The 19357-nt window shown below is 54.0% G+C and overlaps 1 protein-coding gene across 1 annotated transcript in view; it reads right to left on the minus strand.

The window, feature by feature from the left end:
• The window catches only part of ST8SIA6 (ST8 alpha-N-acetyl-neuraminide alpha-2,8-sialyltransferase 6), a 104267-nt gene that overhangs the window by 34001 nt on the left and 50909 nt on the right, over window positions 1–19357 (minus strand). The window contains 1 exon segment of the mRNA XM_037837381.1: window positions 17371–17460. Within this exon segment, the coding sequence (XP_037693309.1) occupies window positions 17371–17460 (90 nt within the window).

A 19357-nucleotide genomic window follows, 5' to 3' on the forward strand; every position in this document is an offset into this window, starting at 1 on the left:
CCTCCTTTCTCTCGTGCTTTTCGCTGTTTTCCTCTTAACCTTGCCCCCACCCCACAGAGGCCGCATGACTGGTATCCCATTGACTTAGATACTATCAAGCAGCTTCGCAAGGCCGTCAAGGAGGACGGGTTAGGTAGCCCATATGCTTCCCAAATACTACAGGATCTCGCCATGAACTATTGCATCCCCCAAGACTGGGCCTCGCTTGCCCGTTCAATTTTTAACCCCGGTCAGTTTGTTGACTGGCGTGCTCACTTCCAGGCAGAAGCAGCTAAGCAAAGTGAGCAAGATGCAGCCATTGGAGTCTATCATCCCCCCGAAGCCTATATGGGCACTGGAGCGTTTCTAAATGCGTCTACTTATATTAATGCCCCTGCTGCCTTCTGGACTGTCCTCAGAGGCATCGCCTTGCGCGCGTTTGCCAATTGCTCTGCCTGTCGGCCTAATAAATTCACCAAGCTCTTCCAGGAGCTGAGTAAGCCTTTCGCCACCTTTGTCTCCAGAGTCGAAGAAACCTGCGCTCAAAAGGTAAGTGATCCCCAGGCCCAATATTACATGTGCCCATCCTCAAATCCTGGAAAATCGTACTGTAATTCCCCCAACGAGTACTACTGTGCATACTGGGGGTGTAAAACATTAGCCACTAATTGAAAGCCTCCTGTTCCTAATCATTACCTTACCTTAAAGTGGGCCCCTACAGGGTGCAAACTCCCTACTGTTAACTGGCTCAGCCAAGAAAGTAAGGAATCCTGCACACATCTTAATCTTACAGTGCAGCTCCCCACTGATCCCTCCTGGTTACTCGGTCAAATTTGGGGCTTCAGAATCTATGAGAAAGGAACCGACCGAAAATCACTTATTCTTATAAAAAAGGAGGCTGTAAGCCAACCATACCAAAATACTGCTTTAAAAACACCCTCTAGCATAGGTTCCAACCAAGTCATTAACCCCCTTTTTCCACAGCAGCAACCAGCCGCACCTCAGCTACCAACAGCGCATCGCCAACCCCACCACCCCAGCTTCCTCTGCCCCCTTCTCGTTATTCCTCTCCCCTCCTCAGCCTCATCCAAGCCGCCTTTGCCTCAGTGAACTCCTCCAACCCCAATTTTACCTCCTCCTGCTGGCTCTGCCTCTCCACCTCTTCCTCACTGTACGAGCCCGTTGCCTCCAACCTCTCCTTTTCAGAAAGCACAGAAGACAGCCCCTCGGAGTGCAGTTGGAATACCTCTGCCGTCCCCCTAACCTTTCATTCAGTCTCCTATACAGGAAAGTGCGTCCGCCCTCGCTCCAGTAACTCTCCCGACCTCACTGCCTGTGCCAGCTACTCATCTCCCAGCAGCTCTGCAAAATTTCTCATTCCTCATAACTCCTCCCAATGGCTCTGTTCCTCTACAGGACTTACCCCCTGTCTCAGCACGAATATCATCAGTGAATATAAAGAAACTTGCCTCCTAATTGTCCTTATCCCTAGGGTCTTATACCACAGCGAAGAAGACTTCTTCCTCCGTCTGGAAAGAACTGCAGCTCCTACCCTTCTGCAAAAGCGAGAGCCCATCACCGTCCTTACAATTGCCTCCCTCCTAGGTCTTGCCGGCGCTGGCACCGGAATCGCTGCGTTAGCCAGTCAAGGCTCCGCCCTAACTCACCTCAGGGCGGCTGTTGACGAGGACATTCGTCACCTACAAAACGCTATTTACCATCTAAAAAATTCTGTCAATTCCCTCTCTGAAGTCGTGCTCCAAAACCGCCGAGGTCTTGACCTTCTCCTCCTCAAAGAAGGAGGCCTCTGCGCTGCCCTAGGAGAAGAGTGCTGTGTTTATGCCAATTCCACAGGTCTCGTCGAGGACAGCCTGAGAAGGGTCCGAGAGGGACTGGAAAAGCGTAAAAGAGATCGTGAAGCCACCAATTATTGGTCCAGTTTTTTCACTCCCATCCTCCCATACATCCTTCCTTTTCTTGGCCCCCTATTAATAATTATTCTAGCTCTCATCTTAGGACCCTGCATCATCCGCAAAATTGTCCAGCTTGTAAGAAAACAAACAGATGCCCTTTTTTCCTCGTTCGTGCAAATCCAGTATCAGCGACTCGCCACCTCTGACGCCCCCCACTCCAAGATGACAGCCAACCCTCCGCGACCTCAACGCCACCGGTCAACCCGCCGACCGCGAGGCCCTTCTCAATCACCTGAACATCGCTCTCACCTCGAGTTCCAGCTTCTCTGAACCCCTGAACTTTAAACCCATGAACTTTGAACCCCTGAACTTTAAACCCATGAACTTTAAACCCCTGAACTTTAAACCCCTGAACTTTAAACCCCTCACCTTCGCCCAGCCTGCTGCAGCGGAGCCATTGTCAAGCGCCCGGGCACCACACCAACACTGAGCTACAGCCTCGCTGAGCCACCGTCAACCCCTTTTTCCCTTCCCTTACCTCCCCCTTCCCTCACCCTTAGCGGACCTCTCCGGTAAAGCCTCTTCCTCTAATTAGAAAAGAAAGGGGAATTGCGGGGACTGAGCTTGTACCTCGGCTTGCCAGGCCTGGGCCAGGGGACCTGATCACCCCCTGGGGAGGGTAGTAGGTACGGGCGTGAGTGCCCTCTGCAGCCCCCCCGAGCCTGAGGAGCGAGGTCAAGGCAGCTCCCTTTTCCTCACCCAAAATGCCACTGGCAGGGGAGGCTTGCCGGAGGAAACCGCCTTTCTCCCAACTGCCCTTTCCCCACTTCCTTATCTTACCCACTCGCTCCCTGGTGCCAAGGCCACTCCTGCCACCGCCAGCGCGCATGCACCGTGGCCAGAACAACCCCCGCCCGCTGCAACGGCTCCTGAATCCTCTCAGAACCAATCCTAGCCCCTCTCCCTTCAATATTGCCATTTTAGGCTACTTCACCTCCTTTCCAGCCCTGCCCCTCTTACCAGCCTATATAACCTGTAATCACCCCTGAATAAATCTCTTTGGCGCATACCCCTACTGGATGAAGAGTGTTTTTGTCCTTATCGCCGCCCTCCTTGCACGCCTCTCGCCGAGGACCCTGGCCAACGTCCTCCGCCTCGCCCTCGCCTCCGGGAAAGAGCCCCCGCCGCCGGTACCCTTTAAGCAGCCCCGAGAGCTGAGGGCTCGGCTACCGGCCGCCACTCCCCCTAGAAGCAGTAACCCCGACCGCAAGAGTCTTTTCTACATGCGTTCTCTTTTCTACTGAAGAGTAAATGACTAGCCAGCCGTCTTTGGAAAATTAGGGTTGCCACAGGCCCTCCTGACGGGCAGGTGGGCTGGGCGGGAGGAGACCACCCATGACGGAGAACCATGAGTGCTGCCTGCGGGGTCCGTCCGCGGCCCAAGGGCCTCTCCAAAGGCAGTCCCGGGGTAAAATCGCCCGGTCACATCGCATTTCCTGCAAATCTTCATTTGCAGTTGACTCTCACTTTACTAAGTGTAGGCCCCAGTCAAAAATCAGGTATGGCAGCCACCCCTGTTATATCGTCCCTGTATTTACCGGTGACAAAACTAAAGTTCTAGGGAGATAAACAGCTTGCTCAATGTTGCATTATAAGAGGGAGAGCTAAGACTTAAGCCAGGCCTCTTGATTCGCGGCCTGGCTCTCGGTCCACACATCAGGCTGCTCCCATCTGTCTTCATAATGAAATAATAATGAAAACTAATCCCATCACTCAGTCTCTGGTCCCAGAATGTGCAATATATCCCGTTAACTAATGCAGCAAATTATTTTCAAAAGAATAAATAGTGCCCATTTAAATCGTTAGCAATAATACTCAAAATGAGATACAAATTATAGATAACATACTTAGTGACACTGAATAAATATATTAAATTTAAAAATATTTTTCCTAGAAGCTTCTCTTCGGAGATAAAGACCTACATGCTGTGACTAGTTTTATCTCAATTAAGATATAAATAGGGCTCTTTAAATGATATAATTTTATGGTTAATTAACTTAATTGTTAAATACTTATCGGATATTTATTAGGTGCCTAGAAGTTATCTTGGGGATATTCATTTATCAGACTCACTTAGGCAGCAGATTTGCCGATTTAGTTTTCTCTAACACATCTTCATGGTAAAAGCAGGCGTTTTTTGTCCATGGAAAGGGGTGGACACCCCAGTAACACCAAGACTGCAGGCTTTTGAGGGGTGGTCTGTGTAGATGAAAAAGCCTTTGGTAGTTATTTTCCACCCCCGCCCCCCCCGAGGAGCTCAGCTCTACATGAAAATAAACTCTGCACGTGAACGTGGTGCTGCACGGTTTTCAGTCAGTACAGCCGAGCATGTCCACTGGGCGATGAAGGACGGGAGGTGAGTGTTTGGGGGTGACACACGGAGAAGGCGGCGTGGGGGGCCGGGCCCCGCGATCCCACCCACAGATGCCAATTCACAGGCAGAGCCCTCGAGACGCCAACCTCTGGAGGGAGCGTGGCTGCTGCCCGGTGCCCTGGGACGGCCCTCGGCCAAGGCGTCTCAACACCACAGAGCTCCACGGGGACACCGCGGCGCTTCGAAAGTCAGACCCTGACTGAAAAAAATACACACCTGCTGTGTTCTAGAAATTAACTCCCGGTGTTATCGGCATTAATTATGCTTCAGACTCGTGCTGGGAAACCCCTGCAAGCCGGGGCTAATCTGAACCAGCAGGAGGGCGCGGCGTGAGCCCTGGAAGTGGGGCCAGGGCTTAGGAGGCCGCACAGACGGGTGAAGCCCACCAGCTTTGCGACGCGCAGGCAGGCCAGCCGACACCGCCCCCGCCAAAGGGCCACCCAGTAGCAGCCGCGGTGGGAGGTGGGGGCACAGCCCACAGGGAGGTCCCCGGGGAATACACACCCCGAGCGCGCTCTCTCCCCACCTCCCAGCCTGTGCTGACGGCTCCCAAAGGCTGAACCTGCACGGAAGCTGCACGGCGCGAGCCAGCGTCCGAGGGTGTCGCCGGAGAAGTCGCCCCCTGGGGCGCCCAGCCCAAGGGAGAGGGGAGAATAAATGGAGTGTAGACGAGGAAGACAGCAAAAGTGGAAACTGGCTCATGACACCGTCTATCTCAGTAACTAGTAAATTCAGTTACTTCACTGGACCAATTCGATGCAATGCTAAAGTCAAGCAGTATCTAAAGCAAGGCAAAAAATAATATCTTCAATATCTTGAAGCTCTTCCTTCACAAATACCTGTGACATGCAAACCTATCACCAGGATAGAGAGAACGAACAGAGGATGAACCTGCTATTTAAGATTTTCATCTTTCCTTTCAACACCATCACTGTAAGATTTCTGAAGATTAAATAATGATGACCCACTTTTCCAGTTTATAGGAAGAAATCTCCAGACATATAAGAGGATGTTCAGAGCTGAAAATAACAATCTGGCACTCTTATACCATCAATTTTTAAAACAGGATCTTATATATTGCAAGGAACTGCAGAGATCCAGTGCACTGAGCGCCTCCATCTCTGCGGAGCACCGTGGTGCGGTGAGGCGGCTCAGCTGGTGGGTTCCCAGCCAGGCACGAGGGGCTCTCAGCCCTGGGCCTGTTGGCGCCTTCTGACTCGACCCCTCCCCGTTGTCTCCTCCGTGCCCCCTTGCCCACCCCCTGCCTCTGCGGCACTCACCCTTCTGCTTCCGTGTACTTATCCAACAAGCATTTACTGAGCCTCGGCCATGTGGAAGGCTCTACAGTAGACACACGAATACCAGAGAGAGACGTGCAGTAGAATCCATTTCTGCCTGACGTGTAAATAGCGCATGCCGACGTGCCATGGGCCAAGCGCCGTAGCGATGGCTGTGAAGAAAGTTTCAGCAGGACAGAGGGACAGGGAGTGCGTGGAACAGGGTGGGGTCCCCAAGAGGCGACTGGGAGCACGAGGGGAGGCCTGGGGGGCCCCAAGGGGTCGGGTGGGTGATCCACCGCCAGCCACACAGGATTCCACTCTGATGGGTCCCAGAGGTCACCAGAGCCCGATGCTGCAGGCCCTGTCCTCAAAGGGCAAGCGACCTGCAGGGAGGATGGACGTCACCCCGCAGTACGGACTGAATCCCTGCAGTGTGGACTGAATCCCTGCAGTGTGGACTGAATCACCTGCAGTGTGGACGGACGTCACTGCACAGGGTGGATTGAATCACCTGCAGTGTGGACTGAATCCCTGCAGTGTGGATGGACGTCACCGCACAGGGTAGACTGAATCACCTGCAGTGTGGACCGAATCACTGCAGTGTGGACGGATGTCACTGCACAGGGTGGACTGAATCACCGGCAGTGTGGATGGATGTCACTGCACGGGGTGGATTGAATCACCTGCAGTGTGGACGGACGTCACCGCACAGGGTAGACTAAATCACCTGCAGTGTGGACGGACATCACTGCACGGGGTGGATTGAATCACCTGCAGTGTGGACGGACGTCACCGCACAGGGTAGACTGAATCACCTGCAGTGTGGACTGAATCCCTGCAGTGTGGACCGAATCACCTGCAGTGTGGACGGACATCACTGCACAGGGTGGATTGAATCCCTGCAGTGTGGACCGAATCACCTGCAGTGTGGACGGACGTCACTGCACGGGGTGGACTGAATCACTGGCAGTGTGGACTCAATCCCTGCAGTGTGGACCGAATCACCTGCAGTGTGGATGGATGTTACTGCCCGGGGTGGACTGAATCACCTGCAGTGTGGACTGAATCCCTGCAGTGTGGACCGAATCACCTGCAGTGTGGACGGACATCACTGCACGGGGTGGACTGAATCACCTGCAGTGTGGACTGAATTCCTGCAGTGTGGACGGACATCACTGCACAGGGTGGATTGAATCACCTGCAGTGTGGATGGATGTCACTGCACAGGGTGGACTGAATCACCTGCAGTGTGGACTCAATCCCTGCAGTGTGGACTGAATCACCTGCAGTGTGGACGGATGTCGCACGGCCCTGGCTTGCTGGAAAGGCAGAACCTCAGGCCCACCCCAGGGCTCCGGAATCGGAGTCACGTTCCAGCCAGACGCCCAATGACGAGGTTCCCGTCCACATCTGAGAGCCCTGAAGGGCCGGAGGCCCCTGTGGGGACTTCGTCTTTCATTCTGAGTGACAGGGGGACAGGGCGGTGGGGTGTGGGCACCCTGACCTGAGTTAGGGGTCCTCCGCCTGGTGTCTGGACAGTCCCCCTGCGGGCCGGGGGTGGGCAGTGGGAGACCGTGGGGATGTGTGGCCATAGTCCAAGAGCTGGGGATGGAGCTGGACCAGGCCGGGGTGGTCCCTGGCAGGACACGGTGGGCTGACTGTGGCCTGGAGTGGCCGATGTCCTGTAGTGACTGATGAGGTGCGAGGTGGACAGAGAGCAGCGTTGGGATGGCTGCAGGGTGGCAGGAGGGATGGAGCTGCATATCTGAGCTGGGGAATGCGCTGGAGTGCGAGGTTTAGGGGGCAGCCAGGGGATGCCCGAGGACCCTGACACACAGCCGGGGGGCGGCAGCCACAGAGGACCCCGTGGAGCTGGGCTCCGGGGAGAGGGCACCACTGGTGCACAGACGACGTGTAAATTCACAGGATCGAGGAGGTGCCTGAGGACCCAGAGCGAGAGTCGGGGAGCCCCATTGTGAGGAGACGGGGGGTTCGGCCTGCCCTGGACGGGAGATGCCACGTGCCGTCGATTTCCACTGCGATCAGGCAAGCTGCTGCCGGACATGGGCACGAACCCCCCGGCCCCGCCCCGGCCCGGAGCTCCCGGCCTGCTGTCGGCCCCGACGGATGCTCCCAGGGAGCAGGGGCCACCTCCAGCTCAGGGTGGCCCCGGGGCATGGCCGCTGCTCTCCAAGTGCCTTTGAAATGGAAATCTCACCCAGGGCCGGAACGGGAAACGCCCAGTTGGCTTTGAACAGTGCCAATGATCACCTACAGTCACAGCCTGACCTGCAGCCGCCCAGGGCTCTCCCAGCTGCCCCACGTCCTGGAAGCTCGGAACACACGGAGCCTGGGGTGGGGAGACGGTGAGCATTGTGTTTTTGTTTTATTGGTTTTTTTTTTTGTGGCAGTTATTCTATAATTTTATTTAATAACCAGCTGTTTGGCTTTGTCCACAGTGACAGCAGGTTTTTGAAAGTGGTGACAGGTGCGCAGGTAACCGATGACTGGCACATGTTGCTCACACTACATCCTCATTACATTTTCTGGACTCTACATGGATACGGCCAGAACTGTCCTTATTTCTCTGGCCCAGGCAGCCTCACTGAGCCTGGCACTCCCGCATTCCCAGTACATTTCCAGACATCCTTGGGTGCTGTTCTAGTTTGCTAATGCTGCCATTTTGCAAAACACCAGAAATGGATCGGCTTTTATAAAGGGGGTTTATTTGGTTACAAAGTTACAGTCTCAAGGCCATAAAGTATCCAAGGCAAGTCATCAGCAATCGGGTAACTTCACTGGAGAAAGGCCATTGGCATTTGGAAACCCTCTGTTAGCCGGGAAGGCATGTGGCTGGTGCCCATGTGCTCCCAGCTTGTGTTTCAAAATGGAGTTCTCCAAAATGTCTGTGTCAGCTTTCAATGGCCGTCTTCAAAATGTCTGTCTCAGCTGCAGCTCTGAAGTCCTTCTATTTGTGAGCTTTTACAAGACTCCAGTGAATTAATCTAGGCCCAGGCTGAATGGGCAGGGCCACACCTCCATGGAAATTATCCAATGAGAATCACCACCCACAGCTGGGTGGGTCACATCTCCATGGAAACAACCTAATCCAAACATTCCAACCTAACCAACACTAATTCATCTGCCCCCACAAGATTGCATCAAAGAACACAGAGTTTTGGGGGACATAGTACATCCAAACCGGCACAGGTGCTGAGGGGCATGTGCTCCTGGGTGACCACCGGGGATGACAGAGCAGCCCCTCATCCTTGCACCCCCTCTCTGGGGCGCTGACTGTGGGACCAGTGGGGAAAGGGGGTGCCCGAGGGATGTGGGGAGGGAAAGCTGAGGTCCCAGATGACTTGCTTCCGAGGAGCTGCACATCATGAAACCAAGTGTCGTCCTCTCCTTGTGTCTGTGACTTCAATTCTGCTCTAGCTGGGGGGGTCCTCAGAGGATTAAAGAGGGACAGAATTCCATCTGCAACTCGGCCCCGCCCTTTGTAAGGGTCTGATGTCTGCAAGTCACTAAACCCTCTGGGCTATTTCTCTCCCGTGTGGAATGAGTGTGCTAAAACCTAGTCTGAAGAAATATTGCAAGGATTGCAGTTAAAATGTTTCAACTACCTGGCATGTAATAGGTCTGCCAAAGTGGAGGTGTTATCATCGTGGACGATTATGATGAAAGTTACTGGCATTGTGAAAAAATATACAATGATGTGAAGGGCTATTAACTGAGTGGTGAGTCAGTTGTTATGGCTACGTAACAATTACTCCAAGGTATCAAGGACGTTTATCGTTGTGCAGGCCCCCGTGAGGCGGGCAGCGCGGCTGGGTGGCTCCGGCCAGTGCCTGGCACGAGGCTGCCGTCAAGCTGCCGGGATCAGTTTCCAAGTCAGAGCCTCCCTGTCCTCGGGACGCAGCCACTGGCTTCCCTGGACGGCAAGCCAAGGGCCAGCAGCCAAATCACCACGTTCTGTGTGACCTTGACTCGGACGCCACACACAACCACCCAGCACTGTCCTCCCGGCTCCAGGTCCACCCTCTTCCACGCGAGGATCAACGGGCCATCTAGGAGGCTGGAAACCACACAGCAAATTCACTTTCCAGCCTTACTCTGAGCTCCCACTTGTAAGTGGGACTCTGGAGATGCTATTGTTAGCTGAGGGGTGGACTCATTTGGGAAGAGGCTCCTGGAAGGAACCAGGTGAGCTGTCATCCCTGCAGCTGGGGTCCGCGTAAAGCAGAGGAAACAGGTGCAGACGGTCAAGTGGAAGCCAGAAGCCAGAAGCCAGCGGAAACAAGGAGGGAGACCCCGTGTGACGGAGGGTCCTGGAACGCCACCGCCTGGGGAGACAGCGGCCCTGCCGGGGCACTGAGGGGGCCTGCCAGCCCCCAGCCAGGAGAGACTGATTCCTGCGGGTTACGGCCCCCACCCCGTGCAGTATTTGTCCCAGGAGCTCTGGCAAACCAAGGCAGACCTGTGACAACGTCACCTGTTCCAGTGGAAGACTGTGGACAGAGGCAGAGTCACTTCCTTTATGCCACTTCTAAAACTAGAATTATGTCTCAGAGACTTTAATAAATTCGATTATTTTTATTGTTACTGCCTTCCTATTAAAGGCTTCTTTCAAATGACTAGTTATTTGAGGAAGTTTAGAGAAGCCTTCTAATGTGAATATGCAATTCACACAGTGGTGAAGCTTGAGAAAAACAATGTTTCAATTCTCTGAGGGAAAATTCCATTTTGTTTCCACTCACAAACACTGTAAAATAAGGCAGGACTTCAATCTCTGGCATTGTAACAACGACGCTCAATAGCGCTAACCAAATCTTAAATGAGGACTTCAGGTTTGGGCTTGTCCAACACCTTCCAACACCAACCACAAGAAACCCGTGCTTCGCTTCCAGCCTCCCCACGCGCTGCCTGCCTGACTTTGAACAAGCCATATCCTGTTTCATATTTAAACCAAAAGTATTAGATTTAAAAAAAAATAAAATCCATGCATGCTCAAGGTAGGAACAATGAAAAGAGGAGTGTGCGGGTTAGGATGGAGGAGCCTCCAAGCCCTTTCCCGGGGGGGTGGCGGCCCGTGCCCAGCGGCGGCTCCCAGCCCTGACCCCGGAGCGGGCAGCCTGTCTGAGCTCGCGGCCGCAGCCCCCTCCTCAGTGGGTGCCCACCCAGTGTCGGCGGCCCGGGCCCTCCTCTCCCACGCGGCCTCCACCGACCCCGACCGCACCGTGGGCCTCCCCAGAGACCGGCCGGTCCCCTCCCCTGCTCGTGCACCCTCTGCACTGTGAGGGACAACGCGGTCACTCGCTGGAAGTTTCCACTGAGCCTGAGCCTGCGTCCCCACGACACACCTAGCAGCTCCCACCACCCTCCTAGATGCTCCGATTGTCTGTATTTTACGTTCTCTTCGAGGTATGTAATCAAAGCTAAAGCACTTTTTCATCAATTTGGCATAATGTTCGTTTGGAGAGGCTCCTCTCACAGCCTCGGTACGCACCCCCTGCCCACCAGCAAACCCGGCCGCGGCCCCTTCCCGAGCTGCGAGCCCTGCCCCTTGCTGCTGCGAACGGCTGCTTTGTGTGACCTTCTTATTTTCTGACTATTCCTCTCAACCACTGAAAGGAAGGGTGCTGGTTGGGGCCCCTGAAAAGGCCACACAAAGTGTCAGAGGCAGGGGACAGACGGAAATGTGGGTCTCACTTTAGAAAGCAGTGACAGCCCAGGGGTTTAACCCTGAGCGGAGACAAGTCCTGCGTCACTCTATGGCAAGAAACTCTTGTACGTGACCAAAAATGTTTTTTCCTGACAGACAACTTGAAATGTAGAGATGTTTGCTCTGTCAGCGGACCCTCCAGTAGGCTCACTGTCAGGCCTGTGGGGTCTGTCAAGCAGCAGTCGGGGCCCATCGTCCTCCCCAGGATAATAAACAATGAGGGGCACCCAGGCTCATCCTCGAGTCACTTTCCCTTCACCTGGCAAAATGCTGCCTTCCCTCTAGAATCTTTATGCTGCCCAAATAACACACCTTCCAGAAAACAACATTTTTGCTGTAGTTGAAATGGAGCTGCGTGAAACGGGTCACCAAGCACAGTGCAAACCACACCCAGCCTGTGCAAAGCCCATCGCTGTGTTCCCAAAGGGCTTGTGCTCATTCCATGGAAAACGTTTCCATCCACCTTTAAGAGACATCAGGGGCCAGTTGTAGTAAGGGGTCACTGAGGCAGACTGATGAAAGAGTAGGGCCGTGTGGAGTGGTGGCCCCTTCCATGGCACAGCTGGGGCTGGAGCAGCTGCCCGGCCAGGCACCAGCTGCCCCAACCTCGGGCACAGGCCAGAGCCTGCCAGGGCCCCAGACACGGGCCAGCTCCAGCCGGTGCAGCCTGAGGGCCTCAGCTCTCGGGACTTCCTCCAGGTGACCTCCCCTCCTGCAGGAGGCCGGGTCCACCCACGGATGGAAGGATCCAGAATCCCTGAGTTGAAACCCAGAGGACAGCTGCTGGGAGTGGCCCAGCCAGGAAGGACATCCATGTCGAGTGTTGTGCAAGAGAGAATACATGTCTTTGTGTTAAGATGTTGAGATCTGGGGAAACCAAATGATGCAGACTGAGCGAATCTTAGCGCACGGCTTCTCGGGCCCCAGGGTCCTGTGCGGAAAGGAAAAGGAGCACAGGGACGAAGAGGCCCAGCCGAGAGGCAGGAAAACCCAGGAGGACAGATGAGTTTGTGCTGGTTTGGATATATCATGTCCCCCAAAATGACATGTTCTTTAATGCAATCTTATGGGGGTGGATGTATTGGTGCTGAGTTGGAATCTTTGGATGATGTTGTTTCCACGGAGATGTGACCCACCCAACTGTGGGTGGTACCTTTGATTGGATTATTTCCACAGAGGTGTGGCCCCACCCATTCAACATGGGTCTCGATTTAATCGCTGGAGTTCTTTAAAAGAGCCACACGGGCCCAGACGCTTGCTGACGCTGATGCTTAGACATGCTTGGAGTTGGGGCAGCCAAGAGAGACATTTTAGAGATGGCCATTGAAAGTAGACTTTTGCTACTCCGGTGTTTGCCTGGAAGAAACTAAGAGAACACCCCCAGACGCCTAGAGAGAAACATCCTGGGAGAAAGCCATTTTGAAACACAACTTGAGATCAGCCGGCGCCAGCCATGTGTCTTCCCAGCTGACAGAGGTTTTCCAGATGCCATTGGCCTTCCTTTGGTGAAGGTATACTTGTGTTGGTGCCTTCGTTTGGACATTTTCATGGCCTTCAGACTGTAACTTTGTAACAAAATAAACCCATTTTATATAAGCCAATCCATTTCTTGTATTTTGCAAAATGCCGGCATTAGCAAACCAGACCAGGTTTGCTTCTGGCCAGAGCCTCTGAGCTGCTTTCAGAGAAGGCAGCACATCTGTCTGCAGAAATGCCCTGAGCCCAGAGACAAGACACTGCCCCCACCCTTCTCGGAGCCCCCAGTCCAAATCAGAGAGCAAAGAATTGTGTGGGGTGTAACCCCATCCTATCTTATCTCCTATTGGCAACTCTTTGATTTTCTTCTATTCAAAAATACAGTCAAGACCAATGGAGAAAAAGAGCTTTGTTTTCCTGCCATTATAGCTCCATCTTCCTAAATTCTATTTCAGGAAACTAAAAGGGGCAAATTGGCTGAAAAAGAGAATATTCTGCGCCTTGAATAGACTTGGACTAAAATAGGGTGAAACAATTATTTCTAAGAAAATGAAATTGCACAGAATGGCTTTCCCTAGAGTACACATCACTCTAACAGCTTGTCACAGGACACACAATCCTGACCACCGACAGCACAGCCAAAAAAGTGAGTCTCCAGGGTGCAAAATAATGCTTTCACAACAATAGGCAATTCTGCCTCTCCCCCTAGACCTTTGCCAAACAGAATTCCAGCGCAGGCTATTACACGGGTGAGCTGAAAATCATGCATGTAATGGAGCGGCATCCCCTAAAGAACAGTTGAGGAAAGGTCTCGGCATCAACTCAAGTCACGAGGAAACAGAGAGGGAGCGTGTCATGAGCGCCATGCTCAGGCATCCTCGCCAGCAAGCTGAGGCTGTGCACTCTGAGTCGTGAACTCCTGCTCTGAAAATGCAGCTTTTGTGAAGGGAGGGTCCCCCCATGCCACTGTGGATGCTTTGCTGGTCATCCCTACCTTGAGGACTTGTGTCACTTTGGGGAGCAAACACCATTTGTATTGGGGTGAGCAGGAAGAGGGTCAAAGGCCAGTGCTACCTGCAGGCCTGCAGGCCAGGCCGGAGCACAGCCAACCTCTCCCAGGGGTCCTTTCCCCACTGCCACACATGGGGGGTCCTGTGTGAGTCTGGAAGTTGAGATCCTCCAGAGAAGTTTCCCAGGGAGCCCCCAAACACCACACACTCAGCAAACTATACGCAAAATGCTGCTGCCACTGTGATCAAACAAGTAAGCCGTCCCTGCCCCATTTGTGGGCGACTGTAATCCACCCTGGAATTAGGGGCGGTTGTTGTGGGAGGGAGGGAAACCTTTAGGAAGTGTTAACTCGGGGCTGGTGGGATCCGTCCCACTCAAGCTGTGCGAGTTGGGGTGGGGGCTGAGGGGCGGTCAGAGGTGGGGCGGAGGGAACCCCAGTGCCGACCTCCAGTGTGCCCGGGGCAGGGGGCATGACTGGCCTCCTTTCCCAGGGCTGTTTCATAAAGTACCACAAACCGGGTGGCTTCACACACGGGAGCCGGCTGTCTCCCAGTTCCGGGCTGGGCATCTGAACCCAAGCTGCCCGCAGCGCCGTGTCCCTCGGAAACCTGTCCGGGAGACCCCTCCCCGCCTCGTGTGGCTCCGAGAGTGCATTCCCGGGGGGCAGGTGCACGGATAGCTCCGAGGTTTGCCCCGAACCAAGGTGTCCTCCCCTCTGAGGACACCATGCTCTTGGAGAATCCAGTGTGACCTCCTCTTAATGAACTGCAGCTCCAAAGACGCCAAGTCCAAACCAGGGGCATCCAAGGAACGAGGGTTCGACTTGAACAGGTCTTTAGGGGGACGGAGGTCAGCATGGAGAGGAGTGGGGGGCAGAGGCCTCCGGCCGTGAGACAGGCCCTTCCTCGTGCTGCAGCTCATGGGGGTCTGGGGGCCAAATACCTGGCCCCCTCCTTGCTCTGATCTCTGGCGCTTGATCAAACCCACAGGGAAGCGAGGTGGCGAGGGCACTGGTTCCCGAGTCCACGGGGGTCAGCTTCCTGCACACAGAGAGCCACGGATGAAACCACAGAGAGGGCTGGGCAGGGGCTGGGGGTCCACAGCCGGGGAGTTTCCTTGGAGGCTGAGGAGCTTCACGGTGGAGCCTCGGGGATCCCTGCAGTGAACGCAGGGCTCAAGATCTCTGCACCCAGAGGGGTCCTGCAGGGTGACGCCCAGGACTGTCCCCGGAGGGCCCAGGGCCCAGCTGAGGTCACAGAGAAAGAGGAGCCGGTAGCCCTGCTGGTCCTGGGGTGGCCGGGGCCTCAGGGGCTGCTTGCTGGCATTCATGTTGTGTCTACCCTTTGCCTCCTGAAGGCATCGCCACAGGTTAATCTCTGCCCTCCTCCTTCCCTCTTTACGAGCTGCCCGCGGAAAGGGGCAGAGGTTTCCCTGCCACGCGCATTGCGGACCTGGCCCAGCAACCCCAGCCGAGTCTCATAGCCACCCGCACACGGCAGCAGGGGCTGGGAGGATGGCTCAGTGCCGGAGCAACCCCCGGCTGGCCCGGACCCCCACCTCCTCTCCAGAGGGCCGTCCCCGCGCCCCCCAGCCCATTCTCAGCGCAGCCATCTGGGCACCCTCTCGACACCCCAGCCCGGACCAGCAGAGGCTCCTCACGGCCCTCGATGAGACCCTCACTCCCTGCTGGGCGTGTCCAGCTTCTCCCGGAAAGTCCTCGTCCCAGCAGGTGTCCGGGAACACGGCGGCACACCGTGGCGGGTGCCCGCGGCTGGGCGTGAACTAGCGACTGTCACAGTCCTCGTTTAACAGGGAGGAGGCCCGGCTGCCACACGGCGCTCACACTCCCATCTCATCGGTGAACGTCCAGGAGGCGGGAAGTGATCCGTTTACTCGCATGACTCAGTCTTTACTCACAGCGTTTGTTCTGTTCTAAAAGCCACATTTTAAGAGACCTTGGAAACATGAAATAGGCTCAAAGAGGCTGAGCACAATGGCACCGAGATTAGAGAGCTTGGAAATTTGAAAGGTGGGTGAGAAACAGTATTTAGCCAGGGGAATAGGACGGTTATCCTCACAAATGGGATTTATAGGAAGAAAGCCCAGGAGTGGCTGTGGAAGGGTGGGGATGTGTAACCACTGCAAGGAAGAAGGGCCTAAATCGGGGTGGCAGTAAGAAGCCAGGGGGAGGAGGGGCCCCATCTGGAGGCGCCCAGGCAGGGCAAGGCCGTGCGCTCCTCACGGGGTGCCCCAGAGGCAGCTCACCCCCACGTGGGGGAAGGACGGCGCCTGTCAGATGCCCTCACCCTCAGCTGCCCGCACACTGCCCACCAGCCGGAGGTTACATAAAAGAAGGGGAAAGCAAACACTTTGGTGGGTGCATCCTTTCATAATGGACGGCGCTGACCGACAGCCTCCGATCACCCCCTCGGACTTGGTGAAAACGGGTCTCTCCCGGCATCGAGCTGCCCCGGTCACTGAAGGGTGGAGGAGATCTCACCGCCCGGACAGCGCTGAGAGGGACCCGGCCCCCCGGCCCCCCAGCGCCTCCCCCCGAGGGGGAGGAACGGCCCCGGGGGGCCCGAGGCCGCAGGGGCGTGTGGAGGGACAGGACCCGTCCTGCCCGTCCCTGGGGGCTGCCTCGCGGCCTCAGGTTCCAGCCGCTGCAGCCGGGGCTCCTCCTGCCCAGACCCTCACGGAGCAGGACCCCTCCCACAGACGGCGGTTCCCACCCGCCCAGCGTCCAGCGGGAAGGAGGGTGCTCGGCTGCTCCTCCATTCTTCCCCCGGGGTCGCCCTCCACACCCCCAGGAAGGGGGCACACGGGCAGCTTCTTTAGCTCGCCCCCCCCACCTCACTGGTTTTAAACATAAAAGAGCCCCGGGGGCTGTGTGGGGGGGTGGTGCAAGAGAGAGAGAGAGAAAGAATTAGGAAGAGAAGGACACGGAGGAGAGAAGGGCACGAGGGAATCAGCCTCAGCTCTTACCCGGACAGTCCCCACCTGCGGCCAGGGAGGTGCGTCCTTCCTTGGGGGGCCCACGGGGAGACCCCGCCCCAGCCCTCCTGACCGGGAGCCCCCATCAGGGTCTCCAGTCCCCAGCAGCCCTTCAGGGGTGATGCTCACAGCTTGGAGACGCCTTTTCCCCAGGTTTACCAGGGTGTAAGCAGGGTTGGGACCTTGGGGGGCTGGGGTGGGTAGCAGCTGGGACTGGGGGAACCCATTCACTTTTTGAAGTTATAAGTGAAACTCTGCGCATGTGTGCATTTTTCTAGGATGGGCCCGGAATGCTTATCAGATGCTCAAAAGCACCGAGGGCCATAAAAGTGCCCATAAATCTATGCAGTGCTTTAATGAGTGGGGGCTGGGGGCAGGTGAGGGAGCCCACGCGGGGCCCTCGTCTGTGCTCCTGACCCCCAGAAGCTTCTCGGACCCCAGGTCAAGCATGTGGGTGCACCCAGCCCCACTTCCAGAGGGATTTCACCGGTGTGGGAAATGTTCTGCACACAGGACAGTTATTTTAAAATGAAATCAGCTGTGAAGAGTGGCACTTACCACTTCATTTTTTCAGACAGAGACTCAAAGCCGTCTTGTAGCTGTTTGCATTTTTCTGTCAGTTGGGGTGACTTCTCCTTCAGATATGTGCTGTTTCATGAAAGAGATAAAAAAGTGATTTAAAATGAGAGCTTATTCTTACAGCAGTCAAATCTATTCCTGAATCGTAATGGCTATCTCCAGACTCCGAGATGCTGATCCCTTAGTGTATGACCTGATTGGTCTCTGGAACATTGGGTATGTGTGTGACACCTGAAACTCAGAGCTAGAGCTCGGCAGATATGAATGTCAGTATTAGCGTGTACAGCAACTGTTATTAAAAAAAAAAAAAGCTGAAAAAGAGCCCAGACTTCAATTAGTGATATGAATGAAGCAGAGCTGGTTAAGACTAGAGCAAATTGGGCCAAAGGGTGAAGGTTGAAACTGACTGTGTTTTAAAACTTCAACTTCCATGTGAGACCAAGGGAAGAGATGTCTATTTGATGCAGGATCTATATTTTCTAGACAGTATAACTCTACAGTCAAACACAATTTGTTCAACACAATGACATGGAACTTAGAATAGGAAGTGAGATACGGTAGGCTAGTATATGTTAGAGTGAAATAGCGACACATCCCAAAGTAATTTGGGCAGAGAATAAAAATACATTTACAGGGTCCCCCTGAGGAACTGGGGGAAAATGCAGAAGTGTTGGACTTCCTCACCTGGACTGACGCTGGTGTTGTCACAAACATTAGGACTTGTGGTTTGATGTGCCGAGCCCTCTATCATGGGACTTGCCCTTATGAGGCTCGTTACTGCAAGGGAGAGGCTAAACTTGCATATAATTGTGCCTAAGAGTCTCCCCCAGAGAACCTCTTTGTTGCTCACATGTGGCCCTCTCTGTCTAGCTAAGCCACCTTGGCAGGTGAACTCACTGCCCTCCCCACTATGTGGGACCTGACTCCCAGGGGTGTACTGGGGATGAGTCTGGACCCGGCATCATGGGATTGAGAACATCTTGACTAAAAAGGGGATGTGAAATGAAATGAAGTAAAGCTTCAGAGGCTGAGAGATTCAAATGGAGTCGAGAGGTCACTCTGGTGGACATTTCTTATGTACTATATAGATAACACTTTTTAGGTTTTAATGCATTGGAACAGCTAGAAGTAAATACCTGAAACTATCAAACACCAACCCAGTAGTCTGGACTCCTGAAGACAATTGCATAACAATGTAGCTTACAAGGGGTGACAGCGTGATTGTGAAAACCCTGTGGATCGCACTCCCTTTATCCAGTGTACGGATGGATGAGTAGATAAATGGGGACAAAAAACTGAATGAAAAATAGTGTGGGATGGGGGGGATCATTTTTTTTACTTTTATTTTTTATTCTTATTCTGAGTCTTTCTGATGTAAGGAAAACATTCAAAAATAAACTGGGGTGATGAATGCCCAGCTATAGGATGGTACAGCGGGCAGTTGATTGTGCACCATGGATGATTGTATGGTATGTGAATATATTTCAATAAAACTGAATTTAATTTGAAAAAATGAGAGCTTATGAAATATTGTGAACAAAGATCAGATCTAAATGATACAGTGTGCCCCAGCGAAGTCTGATCTTCTCCCATTATTGGATTTCTCCATGGAAAAGGAAATTGATATTTTTACTTCTGATGAGTCTAAATTAAAAAAAAAAAAAAAACAGCATCAGCTATAAAGTCAAAGGAAAAGAACTCTATAGTCAAGACTGTATTTTCAGGTTTTCCTCTTCATTTGAAGTCGGTATTACAATCAGCCAGTTATTAACTAATTGGGACCCTAGTGTGCACATGGGCCTGTGTTTTTGGAAGACGCTGTCTGGGGGAAGGCAGTGGGAGCTCAATGGTGGTCTCCAGGAAGGGCGCCGGGTGAGGCCTTTGGCTGCGTGTTTTATGAAACTGTGAAGTTGGAGCTGGACAGAGCCAGGTCTCCGCAGAGCCGGGTCCAGGTGTGCTGGGGGCT

The sequence above is a fragment of the Choloepus didactylus genome, chromosome 5 (genome assembly GCF_015220235.1).
Source record: "Choloepus didactylus isolate mChoDid1 chromosome 5, mChoDid1.pri, whole genome shotgun sequence".
NCBI classification, from domain to species: Eukaryota; Metazoa; Chordata; class Mammalia; order Pilosa; family Megalonychidae; genus Choloepus; species Choloepus didactylus.